This window comes from Leptodactylus fuscus, chromosome 3 (assembly GCF_031893055.1).
Source record: "Leptodactylus fuscus isolate aLepFus1 chromosome 3, aLepFus1.hap2, whole genome shotgun sequence".
NCBI classification, from domain to species: domain Eukaryota; kingdom Metazoa; phylum Chordata; class Amphibia; order Anura; family Leptodactylidae; genus Leptodactylus; species Leptodactylus fuscus.
In genome coordinates, this window is record NC_134267.1 from 218,898,592 (window position 1) to 218,921,814 (window position 23,223).

Here is a 23,223-nt window from a genome sequence, read left to right on the forward strand (position 1 = left end):
GACATTGTAATAGTTCTATAGTCGTCACTGGTCAGGGAACCATAGGCTTGAATGCTGGGTGAGAAGATTGGCGCTTTTCGGGGTTCCTTGTGCTCTGGGTAAAGCAGTCTCTCCACACTTACCAGGTCTCCTCTGTGAGCCTGCGCTGCATACACCCCGCCGTGCGCTCTCTGAATATTTCTGTGCATGAAGACCTGAGGGATTACCGGGATCGATTTAATCTTGTTCTCTCTTCATCACAGCTTTGATTAACAAAAAGCAGACAGACGAACCCCTCCATGCTCATTCCACCTGGACAGGAACATGAAAGGAAACCTTCCTGTCATGTACAAGGGTTATTTCAGTCATTACTTTTACCAAAGTCTCATTCAGACGGATTATATTATCTCCTGGGTTAGTGCTGGATGTTGTCTCACATCTCTATGATGTGCGGAAAACGCTGAAACTGAGACCTGGAAGTAATGGGGAGGATTTATAGTTCTTTTTTTGTTTCTGGGTCTACCTCACAATCACAACTTATTACCTAGTCATGGCATAAGCGACAAATGTCTGATCACAAGGACAGGGCTTGCATTTCCTCTGTTTAAATGGAGAGATGCTTGTGCACGTGTGCTGACACTTCATTCATCTCTATAGGATGAAAGGAGATTTAGTACAGTGCTCGAATCTATCAACTGGTTCCATAGGCTATAAATGCAGTGACAGCATGTATGTAACCATCACTCCCTTCAGATTGTACATGGCTTCCTTTAATGGGTCTGTCCCCCAAATCGATTTTTTTTTTTTAATGCTAATGACTTATCCATAGGAAAGGTCACCAGTATGTGATCTTGGGGGTCCAATACCCAGAACTCGCACAGATGAACTGTTTCCAAAAATAGCAGCGCTGGATGGGGAGCACATTCAGGCTCTCCTATTAAAGTAATACGCTGCCATGTCTCAGAATCAGTACTATACAGTGGATGGGGCTCATGCACTGCTCCTCTTACTTTAATAGGAGAGTCTGCACGCACTCCATAGTGCTGGAACAGCTATTCCGTGCGGGGACTGGGTGTTGGACCACTGCAGATAGCCTACCCATATACAGATGGCACCTAAGGGCTAGTTCAAACAGGGCAAAATGGTCAGGATTTTGATGCCGAGTCCACGTCAAAATCCTGCTGCCTCCCGTTGAAATCAATGGGAGACGGTCATTTCCTTTTTCCGTGAGCAGTTTGTTCCCGCTCACGGAAAAAAGAAGCGAGCTACCCTTTCTTCAGGCTGATTCCGTGGCTGATTCAACTGTGGCGTCCGCCTTGCAACACCTCCCTCCTGTCTAGGCCCATTCATTTGGGCCTAATCCAGAGCGGAAAGCCGCGACGGAACGCGTTCACGTGGAGGAAAGAAAAATCTAAGGCTGACACAGAATGGCTTAAAAAATGAAAGAAGCAGTACTTGCCTATCCAGTGCTGCTCCTGCTCAGACTCTATTTGATTTCTGCTTGTCTATGTCCCTACTTCCTGTTTCCAGCTCTACACACAGGAAGTGCCAGGAAATGGCCACCCAGCCAATCAATGGCTGAGGCAGATCACTGCTGCTAGTGATTGGCTGAACAGCCGTTTCTTGTGTCTGAGGTTGGAACATGAACTGGAGATCCAGTAAGTGTTGGAACCAGATCCTCGGGTAATGGGAGTGAGCATGAGGTGGTATATAATACCCTAAATATTGGGATATCTACTTCAAATCTAGAATAATGGTGTCTTGTTGCTTGGTCAAATGATAAAAATAAAAGTAAAGGTGTCATTTTTATTTTTGTGTATATTTGTTTTGAAGCACTGCCGAGGCGGTTCTCCAGGAAATGGACAATATCAACATCCGGCGGAGTAGTAAATCCAGAGAGGTGGAACGGCTGCGCATGTGGACGGACACAGAATTTGTGAGTCTTATGTCAAGCTCTGTTAAATCCAGGGATCTGCTGATAGCCAAGATCTTGAGTATGTTACATTAAGGTCAAGGAGCAGTAAACCTGAAAAGGTGGGGATTACACCATTATAGATCAGTCTAAGGCCCCCTTATTTGGTCTATTGGTAGAGCAAGGAGGCTTAAAGGGATCCTATCATTAAAATCGAATTTTTTGTCCCTACCACATAGGAATAGCCTTAAGAAAGGTTATTCTTCTCCTACCTTTAGATGTCTTCTCCGCGCCGGTAGAAATCCCGGTTTTCGTCGGTATGCAAATGAGTTCTCTCGCAGCACTGGGGGCGTCCCCAATGCTGCGAGAGAACTCTCCAGCACCGCCTCCATCTTCGTCAGGAACGGGTCGTCTTCCGGCGCTTGCTTCAAACTTCTAGGCCTTGGGCAGCCGACTGCGCATGCCTGCTGGCCACAAGAAAATGGCTGATTACACTTACTGTGTAAGCGGCCATTTTCTTGTGGCCGGCGGGCATGCGCATTTGGGTTTGCCCAAGGCCTAGAAGTATGAAGCCAAGCCCCAGAAGAAGAAGTGAAGAAGATGGAGGCAGCGCTGGATATTTCTCTTGCAGCATTGGGGACACCCTCATTGCTGTTTGACCGCTGCGACCCGCCCCCAGGGCTGCGAGACAACTCATTTGCATACTGTGAAAAGCGGTGTTTCTACGGAACGGCGGCGCGGAGAAGACATCTAAAGGTAGGAGAAGAATAACCTTTCTTAAGGCTATTCCTATATGATAGGGACAAAAAATTTGATTTTAATGATGGGATCCCTTTAACCTCACGGCGTAGCTATAGGCGGTGCAGAGGTAGCAAACTCTGCTGGAGCCTGAGAGGCCCAAATCCAGCATAAGATCATACTCTTATTACAGATAGCACAAGTTAAGTGGAGGCCCTGTCATAGGTTTTGCAGAGGTGAGAGAAACGATGTATGTAAGACATAAAATTTTTTTACTCTTTGGACCATGCAGACAAATATACGGTGACCGCTTTGTTTGCACAGTCAACTGGGCGTGAGAATTTAGTGTATCATTCGCCTATATTATAGGAGAACATGGACATGTACTCTCGGGTGAAGAGGAGGAGGAAAAGCTTGAGAAGAAATAGTTACCCCATCAAAACTCGTCACGAAGAGTCCTCCGAGGGAGAAGAGGAGGAAGAAGAGGAAGAGGTTTCTGAAGGTCTCTTGCATATCTTACTTTTAATTTAATTTCAGCTTTTTGGTATCTTCTTTGCTAACTTGTCATTTTGGTAAATGGTTATTCTTGTTTCAATTAACTTGTGGCCAATTTGATCACCATTAAGCGGTGTGTTTCTTCTCTCTAACTTGCGTTTGTAGTCTGTGTTGATTCTTCTGTATGCCGGCTCTATCTGCAACCACAACTATTCTGTGTGTCCTGGACAGGCAGGATACACTGGTGTTACTATCTATAGGATCATATGTGGGGTCTCTCAGTACAGGGCAGCAAAGCTATGTATACTGTATTTACAGACCCTTGTAATGTGCCGCACACACAGAATAGTTGTGACTGGTGAAAGATCCAGAATACTGTAGGGAAGGGGAGCAGGGAATGGTTAGTATTAAAGGCAATGCTGAATGAATGGGGACCTGTTTGGTACTGTAAATCACAACTGTCCTTCTGAAAGAGTATGGTAGAATATATATATATATGTATATGTATATATATATGTATATATATATATATATATATATATATATATATATATATATATATATATATATAATGTATGGATGTTTTTTATTTTTAGTATTTTTTTTTTTTTTTTTTCATTTTTATTTTTTCTCTCTGTATTCACGGGGTTGTCCATGATTAGAAATGGACTGTCTGTATTCTTCCGTAAACAGTGTCCCTCCTATCCATAGGTTGTATATGGTATTGCAGCTCAGCCATTCATTGTATTGTAGCTCAGCTGCAGTACCAGGCCTGGCCATGTATAAAAGCAGCCATGTTTTTCTAATCCTGCACAACCCTGGTAAGTTCGGCCTCTATACTTCCAACTGCTGTGGCGGGAGCTTAGATGTCACATACAGATGCATGCACTTCTTCCAACTGACATGAATGGAGGAAAAATCGAAGGGTCTGGAGTCCAATATGGACATCAGGATTAGGAGGAGCGGCCGCAGAGTGTCTGTCAAAAGCTGCAGGTTCTGCGATGAGCGGCATCACAGTTAGGTCATATTGTAGACTGTGCTCTGTGCAGACCGGTGTAGCTTCAGTTGTGCAGACATGGACTGAATGGAGAGATCACACAATCCATCATCTCACAGCCATACATCAAGAGATCAGTGTCCGTGTACAGCACCCTGGCAGAACAGGGGGGTCTTGTTCTCCCCATGTGTGGCTGTCTCCCCATATTAGACACTTGGTGTGGAAGGCAGAAATAAAACTGATTTTTTTGTTTTGTTTTGTTTTTTTGCCTGAATAAATTAAAAAAAAAAAAAAATTGTAATTTGCAGAATCTCAAGAAGAAGGCGAAGATGGGGATGAAGAAGCCGAGGTAGAAGGAGAGGAAAACGATCGGCCGTATAACTTAAGGCAAAGGAAAACTGTGGAGAGGTACCAAGCGCCTCCTATTGGTAGGTAATGTATAAACTGTATCTGCATGCCACCAATGAATGTGCTGAGACCACCCCTTTAATGGGAACCTGTCAGGTCTATTTGAGACACTAAACCACCCATCGGTCCTGGAATTAGTCTTCTAAATGGCCCATGGCCTGGTTCACATCTGGACACGGGTTTCTGTTTGGGAAGTCTGTTTGGGGACCCCCTGCGCAGAAACCTAATCCGCATTAAAAAGCAATTACCTAAGGAAACCCGTGGACCCCATAGATTATAATGGGGTCCATGTGGAAACCAGAAAATGGTGACAGGCCTGGGTCTAATGAAGACCCCCAATAATATGTACTGACGTCTGTGCATCTTACATGTACAAACAGTAATGCACACGCCTATCACCCACAATGCCAGTTGTCAGAGGTAAAAAAAAAAAAATTTGCTAATTTTTGTGCAATAGCGGCTTTGCACGAGCATTCCTGAAAGTTTTTTTGAGGCTTCAATGGCCCAACGAATTTATTATAAATTACCTTATATGGTAAATGTATCTCCCTGACTTATACAATAAAGATTTAGGCCCTCACGATAGGTTTTTTTTTTTTTTTTTTTTTTTTTCTAAATGCTGTAAATAGGAAATGAAAGTAACAATAAAGGAATTAACTTCTTGTGGGTTAAACTGCTAAATAAGAGATGTGTCCATGTATATACCCGGGATATAAAGCCTATGAGAGGTGGTACTACTTTCTGCGTATAGGGATATGCTGTTATAGAGCATCCTGTGCTGTCAGGGCCGGCTGGGATTTGTAGTATGGGAACAGCTGAGAGCCAGAAGTTGTATACAAGTGCTGGGATCCTAGTGTATATGGAACACTTGGCCTTGGATCTTTGAGAAATACAGGCCTTAAACCGGCCATACACACAACACTTTGGGCGACCAGCCAAGTGTAGAAGGGGGTCACCGAAGTCTTCCCACCCCCAACAACAGATGTCTGGGAGGAAAGGTTCAGGCATATTAGATGTTATCGTGACTAAGCCTCCTGTTTTCTGGGGGATAACTCACCTGACCTGGCTAAGGCTGCCTTCACATCTGTCTCTGAATATCGGCCGAGTGAAAAGCCCCTGCACAGAGGACTTTTCTTTCCTCCAGTATCAGTTTTGCAATGGTGGACACCCCATGGGCCCCGTTATAGTTAAGCATCCGTGGCTCTCCCCAGCGATGGAGAGACCAACACTAGAGTGAACCTAGCATAATAGTGACTTGCTCCCTTTTTCTCAGACATCATATGTGCATATACATGGGTCAGTCGGAGCTTTCGGCTGACTAACCCCTCATTCACATCTGCGTTTGTATTCCGTTTGGGGGAGTCCGCATGGGTACAGAATACCAAACACGTTTGCAAGCGGTGTGCAGTGAAAGCGCATGGACCCCATAGACTGGGGTCCGTGTGCTTGCCGCCAGATCTCTGCAGGGAACATGCAGACAGGAAAGTAGTTCACAATCTACTTTCCTGTCTGCATCATTCGTGCAGGCAGTGCGCGGCCAGCACACGGACCCCATTATAGTCTATGGGGTCTGTGTGCTTTCACTGCACACTGCTTGCAAATGCGTTCGGGGGTCCCCATGCGGACTCCCCGAACAGATTACCAAATGCAGATGTGAACGAGGGGTAATGTGTATTGCCATCATGATGATGGATGATGGGTCCTCTAGTGGCAGAACTGGGTAACAAATCCAGATATAGAACTATTAAATCCATAGCAAAACTTAGAAATGTGATAGTGAATGGGCAGTGTCGGACTGCATTATGTCAAGGGAATGGTAACGCCAGGTTGTCAGCTTATTGCTACATTTCCTGGAGGAATAACAGGGGGCGGCACAGGGCAGGGTTGTGAGAGAAGATTCTCCAGAATTATTTTATGGAAAATACAAGTATTTACTAAAAAAGAGCCAAGAGAGGCGACAAGTCCCTAGATAAGTTACATAAGCAAACGTATGTACAGACGGTGTCTTGGTGATGTGTGTCCATGATGTGCATTCACTTATAAAGATTTCCCAATTGTCTTCTAGAGCCAGCACATCAAAAAAAACGACAAAGCACTTTGTTTGATACACACAGATCTCCTGCAAGAAGAAGCCATATCCGGTACGTACAGAATAATACACTATACATAGATAAATGGAGGGGTGGGGGGGGTGACCAGACTTTACTCCACCATCACATTTGGTTATGTGATTAATGCGAGTTGTAATGGTCTTACATTATTTTATTTAAAGGGGATGTCCGCGGATTCACTTACCTGTCCTGGAGATCTCGTGATTCCTGGGCCATGTGATTGGAAGCAACGCTTCAACTTGTTGGTCTCTCCGCACCCTTCCTTTCTCAATTTTGCATGTTATTACCTGCATGATTTGAGAAGGAGGGATGGGTCTGAGCGCTGCTTCTGATCACATGACCAAGGATGAGACCAGAACCCCCGGGGTGCATCCAGAGTCTGCCAGAAAAGGTAAGTGAATCTAAATCCCCTGGACATCCCTTTTAATAGTGGAATCTTTGTTACGTAGACGGAAGAAGCATGCGATTCACAGCAGTGATACAACATCCTCTTCAGACGAAGAACGGTTTGAAAGAAGAAAGTCTAAGAGCATGGCCAAAGCGAGGAATAGGTACTCCACATACACCCATGCTTGGGACAAACCTGTTATGGGGTATGATATTGGGACCTCACATCTCTCTGACCTCTATTTTACTTTCTTTCACTGTACAGGTGTCTACCCATGAACCTCAGACCGGAGGACCTAGCCAGTGGCATCTTGCGTGAACGGGTAAAAGTTGGTGCCAGTCTGGCTGACGTAGACCCCATGAACCTGGATCGGTCGGTGAGTGTTAGAGGTTATGGAGCACTTTACATTACTTTACATTAATTTACACACGGTCACGGTAGAAATTGATGGGAAACTGGGTCATTTTTACATTGTTGGTTGCTGCAGTTAAAGCAGTTTCCATATCCAGGTGGAGCCTAATCTGCTTCACGAGGGACCCCCACACTCCAAGTAGGGGAGAGATATGAAATGGGACCCCCTGAATTTTTGACATTTGCAGCATGTCCTGAACAAATGTCTGTAGCCATTATGCCCCTCAACAGTTTCCCAATATCCCGATATCCATGTACCTTGTATGACCAGGTAATGTGTGGAGGATGCAGGCGGTGTTATACAGCAGATTGTAATATCAGAGATAGTTACATAGTAGAGGAGGTTGGATGAAGACAATGGTCCAACCTATAACCCTACAATCCCTACAGTGTTGATCCAGGGGAAGGCAAAAAAAACCCCATGACACTCAAGCCAATTGCCCCATTTCAGGGGGAAAAATATTCCTTCCCGACTCTAATCAGGCAGTCAGTATAAAAACCCTGGATCAACATGTCCTTAAAATCTAGATGCTAATCCTGGAAACTTAACCCCTCATATGCCTTGCACAGTAGCTTCTTCTGTCCCTTGATTTGGCTCCCTTGTGAAGAAATTACACGACGTCATGGTGGCCTTGGTCTAGTAAAAGCCCCAGACACACCATGTTTTTACACCACAGACAAGGTGTAATAAGAAGACTGCCTATCTATAATACACTGCAGTACACAAGTATTGCAGTATATTGTACAAGTAATCAAGTGATTTTTTTAATTTTTTTTTACCTGCCAAAAAAAGTGAATAAAACAGTGATATGTAAATCAAAGCTGTACCAATAAAAAAAAAACCAAAAACAAAACAAAACATAATAATAGAGGATACCCTGGACATCCAACCACATACATTGGCAGCAGTTTTCATCTGTATTGTCCTTTTAAACAGGATTGCCCACAGGATTTCTGTTTTTTGTCCTCTGCTCTTCAGGTTCGCTTTGACAGTGTCGGAGGTCTCAGCCAGCATATTTGTGCATTGAAAGAAATGGTGGTTTTCCCTCTTTTGTATCCTGAAATTTTTGAGAAGTTCAAAATTCAGCCTCCGAGGTAAGTGCCGACTATTATATTATGTAGTATAGACGAGCAGGAACTTCCTGGAATGCCTCACGGGAGTTTTATTATTGGGCGCAGTACAGTACCGTTGGGGTGCATGGGCTGCCAACATCACTGGTGTGTGCTCTTGTTTTACAGTATGTAGATATAATGTATAGTAATGTGCACCTCCACCTAATGATCAAGTCGCTCTCCTGACAGCCAGGTCTCGGCATAGTGACCCCTTGTTCTTTGCAGGGTATTTAGAAGGAATCGCACTTTACCCTCTGTGTCTGGGATGAGCAGAGCCTCTATTACACAGTCCAGTCCCATTAATGTGACCATCTGTCAGAATCCAGAATAACCACCTTTAGCAGAGCGGACCGCAGCGAGATGTGCAGGAAGAGAGGGGATGTTGTGATGATGATCACTGGGATGTTGAGCCATGCCAACTCCAGTGTCGTGGCTAGCTGCGCTAGGTTACGCAGTTGAGCATCCATGGTGCGAACAACCCGATCGAGGTGGTCCCACAGATTCTCGATTAGGTTCAAGTCCGGGGAATTTGCTGGCCAAGGGGGTACGGTAAACTCATCCTGGTGCTCCTCGAACCACACACGTACACTGTGAGCTTTATGACACGTTGCATTGTCCTGCTGGTAGATGCCATCATCCTGAGAAAAAAACAATTTCATGTAGGGGTGAACATGGTCCGCAAGGATAGCTGCATACTTGTGTCGATCCATCGTGCCTTCCACAATGATGAGTGCACCCAGATGGCTGATGACACGTGCCTTCTGCGATTGGTTATTTAACGTTGACGTCAAAAGTAGGCGGTGGTCACATTAATATGACTGGACTGTGTATTACATGGCCCTATAACTATAAAGAAAGGGGCTATATTATCAGCTGCCAAAACTAGAAGGAAACTGATTCTGTCCCAAAGGTGGACACATGGAAGCAAAAAATATACGAGAAGTCATATCATGTAAAGCTGTACTAAAATAGTAAAATATCTGTGTGTGTTTCCGACTACAGGACATGCCGTATCCTGTTCTGATATCAAGTAGCTGTGGCCTGCCCCCACCTCTATGGCCAAACCCTCTTGTAGTTCCAAAATCTGCTAGGTCATGTTTACCACAGCTCACTTGTGATATACTGATGAGGGTGGGTTCACATCTGCGTCCGGTCTCTGCTTTGTGGGTTTCCGTCTTCTGCCTGAGAAGCTGGACAGGAGATGGAAACCTGCTAGCAGTGTTTGCCCGTGAACATCTTCTGGTCTCTGCGGTGAAACCATGTGTATTTTTTTTTTCTTTATATATATCCAGACGCAAAGTCCTGCATGTCCAGTTTCACCACGGAGAGGCAGAAGACCCTCACGGGCAGACACTTTGTAAACCCATTCAAGTGCATGGGTTTGAAAAGTGACTGCCGGTTTCCGTCTCCTGTCCAGTTTCTTAGAAGACGGAAACCTGAAAAAGGAGACCGGGGCGCAGATGTGAACCCGCCCTGGCCTGTACTGTAACATCATAGCACTGTATAATCCCTATTGGTAGGGCAGTTAGGGTTATTAGTAGGTGCCATGCATGACTAGTAGCCGCTCTTACTACTTGACCACATGGCTACCATTATATATCACTATAGATAACCACATGGGTACCATTACAATACATCATCGTATAGCAAATATCTTACATGGTTATTCTGATAATGTGGGGCCCCCTCTATACCCATCTAGGCACTGTGTATACATATACATCTGTACAGCTAGTCTGCAGTCAGTCTGCATACAGTAAGCACCATAGACTGACTGATATATAAGCCATATACAGCCTGTAGCTTCTCTTACACATTGCACATCATGCCGCCTGACAAGTCTGACTATAATATCTATGCACAGGAAGGGGCCTAGTAATCCTGTGACTCTATTTGTAGTCTTGCAGGATTTGATGATAACCTATCTAATAGTAGAACTGTCCCATATTAACCAGTTTCCGCGTTCCCAATGCCTGATGCTATGTGTACTTGCCACTAGATGGCGCTATCACACCGCCTATGGCTCGTACGTTCAGTATTCCAGTTATAAAGACCTGTTATAAATACAGGCTTATTGTGGTGTCACACAGTTATAATAGGAGGTTTATTCAGATATGCATAATGTCCCTACTGGGAATGGGGGTTAAATCTCCTGGCAGCAGCTGCCGCGGTTCGCTGTGATCAGCGGGGAGAGCGCTCGTATGACGGCTCAGCCGCCTCTGTGTGCCGCATGGATTAGCTGCCTGCCTAGCAGATGGCTGATTATAAAGCCCTTCTCTCTATAAAGATCTGCTTGTAAACCTGCCTCCCCATAGAGGACAACACTCGCTTGTAGTTCAGAATAAATCTCCGCCATCAGTGGCTGCGTTACATCCTCTGTGTGTTGCTCTATCGTAGTCACATCTGTACTCTTATTAGGATGGGTTCACACCTTCAGGTTTTCAGATGGAGGTTTTGAAGCCAAAATCGGGTATCAATTTGGTTTCAAAAACTGCATCTGAAAACCTGAATATGTGAAATCGCCCTTAAGTAAACCATGAGTCATGTTGCAGGCGGACGGCTACATATAATAGTCCAACGTCCCCTGTCATCAGGGCACTGGAGCGGCCCAGTACACATTAGATGGATTCTGGTGGAGGACCTTTCACCTCCCACAATGTAACCTCTCTTCACCCTTGTCACGGAGCAAAGGTATACGTCTTCCTCCGGATGGTCTTTTGAATCAACACGAACGCAAGAGGTCGGGAGACAACAGCAATTTATTGTAATCCACAAAGTTAGTAGCCGGCAGCGGTCACATCAACCGTAATAACAATAAGTCCACAGAAGTCACAATCCAATGATAACTTTGGTTCCTTGGTCCTGTAACTATATCCTGGCTCTCTACAGAGCTGTGCACAGGCCGGCTAACACATACTAACAGCCAGCTACAACTATATACTAAACTGTTACATCCTATATCTGTGGGTGGGAAGGGCTGAGTCACAGATCCTTCCCCCCTCACCTATACCAAGGAGAGCAGACTCCCTGTCTACTATGGACAATGCACCATCCAACATCTTCTTGGAGACACTGATCAGATTATCTCCACCCATTGTCCTCACTGGTCCTCACTAGTTAGAGGGATTTGCATACAATGTGCTAACACACTAGACCCTAATCAGCCAACTACACACTGATGTTTACAACAGGTTAGAGAATACATTCCACATGAAATATATATTACACATTGCCTATTGCCGGACTCTAACCATCCCGTGACAACCCTGTATTAGTTGCAGCTCCATCGATTTCAGCACATTTGGAGGGTTTTTCTCCACCCACCCGCTATTAGAGACTCTGGATAGTATATCCGGCACCAAAACTGACTGCACTAATTGCTCAGGAATGGTGGGGGGTAAGGCTCCGTTCCCACGGCGTAACACGCCGCTCATTTAGACACATATACGTGTCAGAGCGAGGCGCTTCAAAACAGATCCCATTGATTTCAATGGGTGCCGGCTTACACGCGCTACCCATTGAAATCAATGGGAGGCTTTGTAACACATTGATTTCAATGTGTTATGCGCGTAAGCCTTCACCCATTGAAATCAATGGGATCTGTTTTGAAGCACCGCGCTGTGACACGTGTATACGCATCTAAATGAGCAGCGCTTTACTCCGTGGGAACGGAGCCTTACCCCCACCATTCCTGAGCAATTAGTGCAGTCAGTTTTGGTGCCGGATATGCTATCCAGACTCTCTAATAGCAGGTGGGTGGTGTCAGGCAGGAGGTAAGGGGACTCCCTGACATTAAAGAATTTAGTTCACACATCTGGCATCAAAAATAACTTGCCCTTTATACTTTGGGATCTGAATAGTATAATAGCCGGTACATGTTTGGTCTGAACATATGGTAATTGGCAGGCAAACCTGGTTGGACGAATCTCACATACTCCTACTGTAAAAGGGCAGTGTTTACTTTGCCTAGGAGCTGCAGGTTACTGTTAATGGAAGATGTAAAGTTTGTTTACCTGGGGCAAGAAGGGGTAAATTTTGACCTCAAAATCTGCCCCCTCACAATAGAGGTCTATGCAGAACATACCGCTAGCATAAAAAAGAATGCTAGCGGTATGTTCCCGCTTACGCAAAAAAAAGAAGCGAGCTGCCCTTTCTTCAGGCAGGTTCCGTGGCTGATCATGCCGCGGCGTCCGCCTCGTGGCAGCACCCTCTGGACTAGGTCCATTCATTTGGTCCTACTCCAGAGCGGGAAGCCACGACTTTCGGAAGCCATGACAGTCGCGGCTGGCGCATTTTGGTCCTATTCTGACGCGGCTTCCCCTCCAAAATCAGGACCAAAATATGCGGTCACTCGCCCCATGTGAACGATCTTAAGGCTCAAGCTGCTCTTCTATGGCTTAGAAGTTAGCTTGCTGCAGGAGCAACCTCCCTCTACCCCCTGTCTGCCATGGAGATAGGCTAAGCCCCATAAATCACCTAGTCTGGATCCTCCATCTTTCTCTGGAAGTTGCAGTTTGCAATATGACAACAGGCAAGCATTTGTCTCCTTTGCAGGTTTACCCCTCCGGTAACGCAGTGACCTTGTACAGGAGCGCTGCCGCCTCAGCGAGTCCCATATCATTAGTCGGCGCCGCTGACTGAGCCTGTTTACCGTGTGTAGTGCGCGGCTGCGGCTCTGCTGTGTTATTTAGTGGAAGAGCAGATCCGGTTTTATTGTCTTCCTCTCCTTTACGGCTCAATGATGCATTTCTGAGCTCTCGTCTCCGTCTCCTCTTTAGCATATCAGAATCGGCTCTGCACAGTTTGTGAAATGTCATAAAAATGTATGAAGAGCAGGTTTGCCATGTGGAGTAAAAACATGACTGGAAAAGATTGTTCCTATTTTTTGCTAAAATCTTTGTTTAATAACTTTAAAGGAAAAAAACTTCAAAATGGGTTTGAGGGCTCGTTCATATCTGCGCCCGGTCTCCGTTCTGCAGGTTTCCGTTTCCTGCACAAAACAGAGGCAGTAGACTGAAACCTGCTGGAATCTTTCCAAACCCATTCAAATGAATGGGTTTGAAAAGTGTCTGGCCGTAAGCGGCGGTGAGTGTTTTATGCCCTCCACCGCGAAACTTTTTTTTTTTTTTAACCGGACACAGTGTCGGACATGCAGTACTCTGTGTCCAGTTTAAAAAAAACGGTTTTGCCACGGAGAGCTCAAAACGCTCACCAGCGCTCACGGCCGGACTCTGCGTGACAGGTTTCCATCTTCTGCATGCAGAAGACGGAAACCTGAGAACGGAGTCCAGACGCAGGTGTGAACCTAGTGTAAGTGGTATTAAAGGGATTGTTCAGCCTTAGGATATGGATGATTTATCGTTAAGATAGGTCGTCCATATCATATTATTGGGGGTCTGACACCAAGCAGCCACTCGGGTGTGAACTACACAATTGTATCATGGATGTGTTTGGCCCTGCTACATTTTCCCCTTCACACTCTTTTTTTTTTTTTTTTTTTTTTTTTTTTTTCTTCTCGGTATTACAAGGTTTCTTGTATTTGCCCGTACTGTTGACTTATTCCAAATATAAAGGGGTTCTCCTACAAAAGGCATTTATGGCATATCTACGTATTCCCGGTCTCTGTTCCCCAATGCTTGCTTAACTGTGACCTCTCTTTTATGGTCGGACTTGACGGAAATGGCGTGTCTCTGAGCTACGCTGTTTCCATGATACCCATTCACTTCTATTGGAGATGCCATAGCTCAGAGCTAGGCTTTTTCCGTATGGCCCACCCATAGTGGAGTCTCATCTTAGTGAGGTTATACTTAGGTAAATATCGGGGCATGGAGGCAGGGGCTCTTTTACGAGAGAGTTGTGTGTCCCACTAATTATTACCCGCAGCTTGCAAACGCTTATGGCGTAACCCGTGGATATGTCATGAATGTCTTTCCCTTAAATGGTAAATTTCAGGCTTCCTGTAGCTGCCACTAGAGGGAGCTTATTGTATACAATTTTCACATTGACCTCCATACAGTATTCAGTAAACTCCTGTGTGTATTTGTAAGCAATAGTGGACTGCTGTGCAAATGGTCACAATGTTATAGCTGGTGCTGAAAATTTTTAGATATTGAGGTTACGGTCCCACATAGTGATCCATTTTGCTTTTCTTTACAGGGGATGTTTATTTTATGGTCCCCCGGGAACAGGGAAAACATTGGTTGCCCGAGCCCTTGCCAACGAGTGCAGCCAAGGTGAGAGGAAGGTCTCCTTCTTCATGCGCAAAGGTGCCGACTGCCTCAGTAAGTGGGTGGGCGAGTCTGAGCGCCAGCTGCGGCTCCTCTTCGATCAGGTGAGTACTCTCCTCATTGGTTTACTCTATATTCCAGTGAATTGATATTCTGTGTTGGATTCTATGACTTAAAGGGATTCTTCATGGAGTCTGTGAACACTTGCATTTTTATTCTGTAATTTTTGGGTGATGCGCTCGGGAGATCTGGGCTGGTTCTGACCCCACGTGGGCCCAAAACCCAGCACTCTTCTCCTGTCACTCGATTTTCCTGACATTTCTATCTCAGAGGAAGGTTTTACAGTTTTCCCTGCACTGGCCACTACAGGTGGGAGGTTGTATTGCATGCTGGCCATGTAGTACATGAATATACTGAATCTTCCATGCCAAGGGACGCTCAGGCTCATTCCCCTCCATAAGATGCCTTGTTAAAAGTTGATATTAGGCTGAGAAATGACGCCATGCTCCACAAGTAGTTTACTTTGTTTTGCAAAAGAAGTAATTTTGCAAAGTAGATCTAAATTTTATGCTCAGAAAGCTGTTTTGCATGTTCACGATAATTAGAAATAATGTTTTTCCTTCAGTGTGTTCTCGCCTGTAAGAAGCCATTTAGTATATTACAGGCAATTTGTACCCAAACTTCTCAACACGCCGAACATAATTTCTGACTAAGTTTTTAAGTGTCTCGTGCTGCATAAAAGCGTTGGTTAAATGTTTGTCTCGTGTATTACATAAGAATCCAAACTTGCTTGAGAAGCCTTATGAGAGGGGTTTTAAAGGAACACTTCAGGAAAAAACAGACACCCCTCCCCCCGATATGGAGGCTCCGACCCTTTAGTGTTTGCACTAGGCATGATACAGTGGATCGTGACATAATTTGGTAGAAATTAGAGATGAGCTAGTACTATTCGAAACTCCCGTTTATATAGTACGCACCCATAGGAATGAATGGCCGCAGCCGGCACGCAGGAAGGGGTTAAGCAACCAGCCGCCGGCAAAGTCTGTGTGACGGCCGCTTCCATTCATTCCTATGGGTGCGTGCTATTCGAAGCAGCTGTTTTGGATAGTACTCGCTCATCTCTAGTAGAAATAAATAAATTCTCTCCAGTACTGCGTCTCTCCGCTGTTACTTGAATGGGAGCGGTCTTCTTCCATTCCCAGCCACAGCAGTAGCTTCTGGCACTAGAAGGCAGATGGATCAGCTGATCTGCATGGAGTTCGGGTGTTGCACCCCCACCGATCAGATGCTGATGTCCTATATCGAGGATAGGTTAACAATATAAAAAAAACCAAAAAAAAAAAACAAAAAAAAAAACCATTGGGGCCAGAAAACCATGTTAGGGCTAGTTCACACTGAGTTTTTTTGCCAGTGAATTTTAACACTGAATGCCTCTAAAATGCCTCCTATTCATTTTAATGGAAGCTGCTAGTTTTTTTTTCTTTTTTCCGCTATCGTTTTTTTTTTTTTTTCTTTCAGCTAGCGGAAAAAAAAGCAACATGACCTAACTTCAGACGGATTCCGCCTGGAAAAGAATCCATTGAAGTCAATGGGAGTCGGAAAAACCGCTAGCATTTTTCAAAGCGGTCCGTACACTGTGCTGGAGCAAAAGAGCCCAAAACAAAAAATGCCTCAAAAAACGCTCCCCCCTCCCCATGTAAAAAACTGCGTAAAAAAACATTTCCTGGGGCAACACGGTGGTTGCAGTTCGACTCCCGCCAGGAACAACATCTGCAGGGAGTTTGTATGTTCTCCCCGTGTTTGTGTGGATTTCCTCTCATTCTATAAAGACATACTGATAGGGATATTGTGATCCCTATATGGGGCTCACAATATACATTGAAAAAAAAGCCAAAATCTCCTACATGGTATCCATATCCATTCACCTAACCTGTTGCATTCCGCTGTAGATGAGCGTTGCGTGGTGTTGCAGCATACCTAGCTATAGTCTATCCTCCCCCTTGTTCTCCGTCTGACCTCCATTTGCATCCACAGGCATACGTGATGAGGCCATCCATCATATTTTTTGATGAAATCGATGGTCTGGCTCCGGTGCGCTCCAGTAGACAGGATCAGATACACAGGTAAGTTTTTTGCCATGTTCAGTCTTGTGCATCCGGATGTATTCTGGTCATGTCTATTTACTTGTGTGGGGCTGGTTGGGAATAAGGAAACCTGTATACTGCAACGGGAGAGGCATGTGGTGATGGTGAGTGTATACCGTATACCATAGTCTATGGGTTAACTTGCACATAGCGAATAGTACTTGGTTATCTGTATTGTCACGGTCTTGAATACAGTCTTGGGCCCCTCAGATGTATTGGGGCACGTGTACTATGGTGATTGTGACGCCGTTTGTTTCTCACCTCTCTTCCAGTTCTATTGTATCTACCCTGCTTGCACTCATGGATGGGCTGGACAATCGCGGGGAGATAATAGTCATTGGTGCTACAAATAGACTTGACTCTATAGATCCAGCACTCAGGAGACCTGGTCGATTTGACAGGGAATTTCTTTTCAGTTTACCTGATCAGAAGGTGAGTGTGCGAAATAAAGGGGCGGCATCAGCATCCGATGGTCCTTGTAATCCATTATCCTTCGTACTGGTTACGACGCATTAGGACGCATATAGTTATATAAGATCTGTTGTGTTTATTTCACAGGCAAGAAAGCACATTTTACAGATACACACCAGGGACTGGAATCCCAAATTGTCTGATGCGTTCCTAGAGGAACTAGCAGAAAAATGTGTCGGTGAGTTGTAGAAAGACAAGTATTAATCTCAGCTCAGTGGTTAGCACTGCAGCCTCGTATCGCTGGAGTCCTGGGTTCGAATCCTGCCAGGAACAACATCTGCAAGGAGTTTGTATGTTCTCCCCATGTTTGTGTAGATTTCCTCTCATTCAACAAAGACATACTGATAGGAAAAATAAATGTACATTGTGATCCCTATATGGGGCGCACAATCTACATTAACAAAAAATAAAGTATTAATCTTCCTGCCTATAATTTATTATAGTTCTCTGATCCAGAGCTCCAATTTCTGAGCATAGACTACCACAGTATGCAATATGGGCCCTCTAGTGGTGGCTGCCGGTATTGAAGGGGTTTAGCCACCATAATGGATGGAACATTAAAGGGGCTCTATCAGCAAAATCATGCTAATAGAGCCCCACATATGCGTGCATAGCCTTTAAAAAGGCTATTCAGGCACTGTAAAAGTTATATTAACCCCCCCCCCCCCCCCCCCCCCCCCGTTTTTAAAATAATAACCTAAAAAAGAATGTGCTCTACTTACGGATCGTGCACGCTGGGCGGGCATTCAGGGTGTGTCTTCATCATCTTCCACGCCTCTTCTTCCTCCGGTCCCGTCTTCCTCCAGCGATCGTGAACGGACAGTGATAGCCTGGGCGCATGCGCAGTAGCTGTAGTAGAAGTCGCATGCTACTGCGCATACGCCCAGGCCGTTTTTTTTTTTATATCAGTGTCCGCGAGTGAGCGCTGGAGGAGGACGGGACCCGAAGACATCAGAGGAAGAAGAGGCGGGGAAGAAGATAAAGACACACCCTGAATGCCCGCCCAGGGTGCACGTTCCGTAAGTAGATCAGATTCTTTTTTACGTTATTATTTTAAAACGGGGAGGGGTTGTTTAATATAACTTTTACGGTGCCTGAATAGCCTTTTTAAAGGCTATTCACTCATATGTGGGGCTCTATTAGCATGATTTTGCTGATAGAGCCCCTTTAAAGGGATTTTCCAAGATTAGAAAAACATGGCTGCTTTCTTCAAACAAATAGCGCCACACCCGTTGTCATTGGTTTTTTACCCTGTAGCTGAGCCGCAGTCCGTCACACAAGCTACAGACCATTGTGACACTGTTTATGGAAGAAAGCGGCCATGTTTTTCTGACCCTATAAAAGCCCTTTCTTGGGCTGTAGGCACAGGTAATAAGCTTGCTACATTTTGCACCGTTGTTGAAATGGATAAAATCAGCACAGTTTGCTCGGTGTGAATCTAGCTATAGACTGATACAAGACACCCCAGCTCTGTTTCAGCATTGTTGAGGAGCCACAGGGCTGAAAAAGATTAATCGGGACATAAGTCCACCTCAAGTTTCTGGTTTGGTTATGGGAATAGCAACTAAATTTCACATAGAGGTTCCCATTTTCTAAAGGTAAATTCGCACCTGCGCCGTGGTCTCCATTGTTTGGGTATTCCGTGCGATCTGAAATACGGAGAGATCAACTGGGGAGCCAGCAGTTAAACATGGAGACTGGCGGACCCCATTGACTATAAAAGCGGGACCACTCTCGAGCAGAGCCACCTGCCCAGGTGTGAACTCTGTCCAAGACACCTTGTTTAGTCAAATTGAGGGGTTTAGTACAAGGTGATAGCTGGGGCATGTGGTCGCCTTCCCCAGCTCCTGTTGCCTATACATCCCCCCCTCCCCCCCATGATCTTCTGACCTACCCAAGTCCCTCTTGCCGTTTGTGACCCTATTACTATACAATCCAGGACCCCTTTAAATCTTTGGCATGGTCTTCATGTTTATAAACAGCCGCAGTCAGGAGGTTTATGGTCTTGTACGTATGCCATTCTAATATCTCCGAGGCGGCCACCCACTGCTTCATTTTTATACGATTTTAGATTATTTTTTTTTATTAATAAGGGATTTAGTGTACCAAACAACTATCCAGAATCTACAATTATTTGCCAACTGCCTGGAGTCGCTGGAGGCAAAGTTCACATGATTTTTATATTACATAAAGTTTTATTATCCTAAAATTAAATATTCCTTTAGTAAGTATCTAAAAGTTCTGTCTCTTGTTTAGTCAACTTTTGGTTATGGGAATGCCACCAACCTTTACCTTTGGCGATCCTCATTAGAGGGCTGGGGGCTTTGTTCTAGCTAGCTTTATTATAATTATTATTATTATTATTATTATTATTATTATTTATTATTTATTTCTATAGCACCATTAATTCCATGGTGCTATACATTATTATATTAATTCCATGGTGCTTTACATTTGGAGGTTACATACAGTACACAGAATATACAGGTAGATATAATACTAACAATGACTGACTGGCACAGTGGGGTAGAGGGTCCTGCCCGCGAGGGCTTACAATCTATGAGGGAAGGAGGGTAGAGACAGAAGGAGAGGGGGAGACTGTACAGATGGCAGTGCGGTGATAGTGTTATTGGAGGTTGTAGGCCTTCCTGTATAAGAGTCTTCAGGGCCTTCTTGAAGCCTGTGATTGTGGGGGTCAGTCTTATGTGTCTTGGTAAGGAGTTCCAGAGTATGGGAGATGCACGGGAGAAATCTTGGAGACGGTTGTGTGAGGAGCGGATGAGAGCAGAGCGGAGTAGGAGGTCGTTGGAGGATCTGAGGTTACGTGTGGGCAGGTAGCGGGAGATGAGGTCAGAGATGTATGGAGGGGACAGGGTGTGGATGGCTTTGTATGTTAGCGTTAGTAGCTTGAACTCTATTCGCTGGGCTATGGGTAACCAGTGGAGGGACTGGCAGAGGGGAGCAGCCGATGAAGATCGGGGGGAGAGGTGAATTAAGCGAGCAGCGCAGTTTAGGGTGGACTGGAGGGGGGCGAGGGTGTTTGCTGGGAGTCCATGGAGAAGGGTGTTGCAGTAATCTAAGCGGGAGATTATGGGGGCCTGGCCTTAGTAGTTTCATGGGTGAGGAAGGAGTGGATTCGATGGATGTTCTTGAGTTGGAGGCGGCAGGTGTTGTTGAGGGTTTGAATATGTGGCTTGAAGGATAAGTCAGAGTCCAGGGTTACCCCAAGGCATCGTGCCTGTGGGACAGGAGTAAGCGTGGTTCCATTGACTTTGATAGATGGGTCAGGTGGAGGGGCCATACAGGGTGGGGAGAAGATGATGAACTCCGTTTTCTCCATGTTGAGTTTGAGAAAGCGGGAGGAGAGGAAGGAGGCTACGGCTGCTAAACAATCTGGAACTCTGGCCAGCAGGGAGGTAATGTCTGGTCCAGAGATGTATCTGGGGTACAATTTAGCAAGCACTAGAGAAGACCAGTGACTTGTTACGTGTGAATAGTGTTTGAGAGCCTGTGTTCATAGTCACAACCATACTGAATGTTCTCATGGCTCCCACACTGGTTGAAAGCTACACCAACCACGCTATGGCATCCCTATAGCCTAATATCTTCCATGGGTAACACTGGGAGGGTCACTGGTTGGAGGATCATTTAGGATAAAAAGGAAATGAATATGTGGAAATAGTTGTAGTCGAAAATCTGTTTTCTGTCTGCAGCTCTTATGCAGAGCTGTGTGTCTCCATGCTAACAGACTACACTGAAACAGTATGTAGTCTGACTGTATAATCTTAGGGCTAGTTCACATGGGGTTCTGCGTATACACATTCCGTCGCGGCATTCTGTGATAGATTAGGCCCAAATGAATGGGCCGGAGCCTCATGCCGCCGAATCCGCGGCAAGATCGGGCAGCTTGCTCCTTTTTTCCGTTACTAGCTAGCGTAAAAAAAAAAAAGCGAGCGGCTCCCACTGAAGTCAGTGGGAGCAGCGGATTTTGACGCAGATTCCACATCAAAATCCGCTGCCATCTTGCTCCGTGTGAACTAGCCCTTACTCTCATTCATCTATTAGCATCTTTTTTTTTTTTTTTTTTAATTCTTCAGACCATTTATTAAGGTTTTTTTTTTTCTTGTTTTTTTTTATTTACGCTATACCCAAAACAAGCTCATAAGATCACCAGATTAGAATGCGATATGTCCACCCAGAAATGAGCCATAACATAATGCAGACAACTGATGAAGGGCCCTGCTTTGTTCCTCTTCCAGGCTACTGTGGAGCCGACATTAAAGCACTTTGCACTGAGGCTGCCTTGATCGCCCTTCGCCGGCGCTACCCCCAGATCTATGCCAGCAGTCAGAAGTTACAGCTGGACGTTTCTTCAGTTGTTCTTGGTGCCCATGATTTCTACCATGCAATGAAAAACATTGTGCCTGCTTCTCAACGTGCTGTGATGTCTCCTGGGCACGCTCTCTCGCTCGTCATAAGGCCGCTGCTCCAGAGGACGTTCTCGGACATACTCTGCGCCCTGCACAAAGTGTTCCCTCACGCTGAGTTTAGCAGAGACCACAAGAAGGACGGTAATGATGGCTTCACTTGTATGGGAGATACTTGATAATTATATAAGGTGGCTACCCACTGTATAGCCACCCACTATATAGCCACCCACTGTATAGCCACCCATGCTATGGTTGAGGTGCTGCCTCCAGCTCCTACACTTATGATAAGGACCTCCTGTTGGTGCAGAATAGAAGGCCATATCAGTCCACTGGCACTTAGAGAGTCTTGATGTAAGGGGATGCAGACCTTTGATATACTGAGCTTTGCCTACCTCTCACACTGGTTTCCTTGCCTTTTAGACGATGCAAGCCACCTCCTTGAAGACGGCGAGGATGAGAACCCGTTGTCCATATTTGATGTGAGTTCTGTCTCAGGATCACCAAAGAAACAGCCAGCTGCTCCCCACAAGCCCTTCCTCCACTTTACAACGTGAGTGGCTGGGAAAGGGAGGGTACACAGGGGCTGTCATTGATGGATTGGTTATAGAGCTGGCTATGTTGTTGAGCCTCATTGGTACCCTCTGTATGGGAGAAATGCACCTGTTATGTTATTTCTGCTTCTCTGTTTGAGAGCTGGATATAGAGGGAGGGGAGAGAAGCTGTACTGAGTGATATATAGGGTTATAGGATAGAGGAGAGAAGCTGAGCTCTGTGATATATAGGGTTATAGGATAGAGGAAAGAAGCTGAGCTATGTGATATATAGGGTTATATGAGAGGAGAGAAGCTGAGCTCTGTGATGTATAGGGTTATATGAGAGGAGAGCAGCTGAGCTCTGTGATAAATAGGGTTATATGATAGAGGAGAGAAGATGAGCTCTGTGATATATAGGGGTATATGATAGAGGAGAGAAGCTGAGCTCTGTGATGTATAGGGTTATATGAGAGGAGAGAAGCTGAGCTCTGTGATATATAGGGGTATATGATAGAGGAGAGAAGCTGAGCTTTGTAATATATAGGGTTATAGGATAGAGGAGAGAAGCTGAGCTCTGTGATATATAGGGATATATGAGAGGAGAGAAGCTGAGCTCTGTGTTATATAGGGTTATATGATAGAGGGAGAGAAGCTGAGCTCTGTGATATATAGGGGTAAAAGACAAAATCCTGACAGGACTCCTAGGAGAGAGGGAGAGTCCTTATCACCACACAGAGATGATTGACAGCTCTCCTGTATCTGGTTGTGTATACAAAAGGCTGTCAATTACTGTTTGGCAGAGTAATCGGGACTCTTGGTCGCTCCTAGAAGTCCTGCCAGAATTTACTATGTTAGCTCAGCTCCTT

The 23,223-nt window shown here is 45.2% G+C and overlaps 1 protein-coding gene across 3 annotated transcripts in view; it reads left to right on the top strand.

Moving 5' to 3' along the window:
• ATAD2B (ATPase family AAA domain containing 2B) overlaps positions 1-23,223 on the top strand; it is a 64,161-nt gene that overhangs the window by 15,673 nt on the left and 25,265 nt on the right. For 2 of the 3 annotated variants that reach the window (XM_075269183.1, XM_075269185.1), the window contains exons 5-17: positions 1,813-1,915; positions 2,999-3,131; positions 4,430-4,549; positions 6,595-6,670; positions 7,090-7,191; positions 7,293-7,404; positions 8,419-8,534; positions 14,709-14,883; positions 16,814-16,902; positions 17,196-17,355; positions 17,482-17,572; positions 21,654-21,965; positions 22,245-22,374. In XM_075269183.1, the coding sequence (XP_075125284.1) occupies positions 1,813-1,915; positions 2,999-3,131; positions 4,430-4,549; positions 6,595-6,670; positions 7,090-7,191; positions 7,293-7,404; positions 8,419-8,534; positions 14,709-14,883; positions 16,814-16,902; positions 17,196-17,355; positions 17,482-17,572; positions 21,654-21,965; positions 22,245-22,374 (1,719 nt within the window). The remainder of the gene's footprint in view (positions 1-1,812; positions 1,916-2,998; positions 3,132-4,429; positions 4,550-6,594; positions 6,671-7,089; positions 7,192-7,292; positions 7,405-8,418; positions 8,535-14,708; positions 14,884-16,813; positions 16,903-17,195; positions 17,356-17,481; positions 17,573-21,653; positions 21,966-22,244; positions 22,375-23,223) is intronic. The other variant, XM_075269184.1, reaches the window with a different exon arrangement.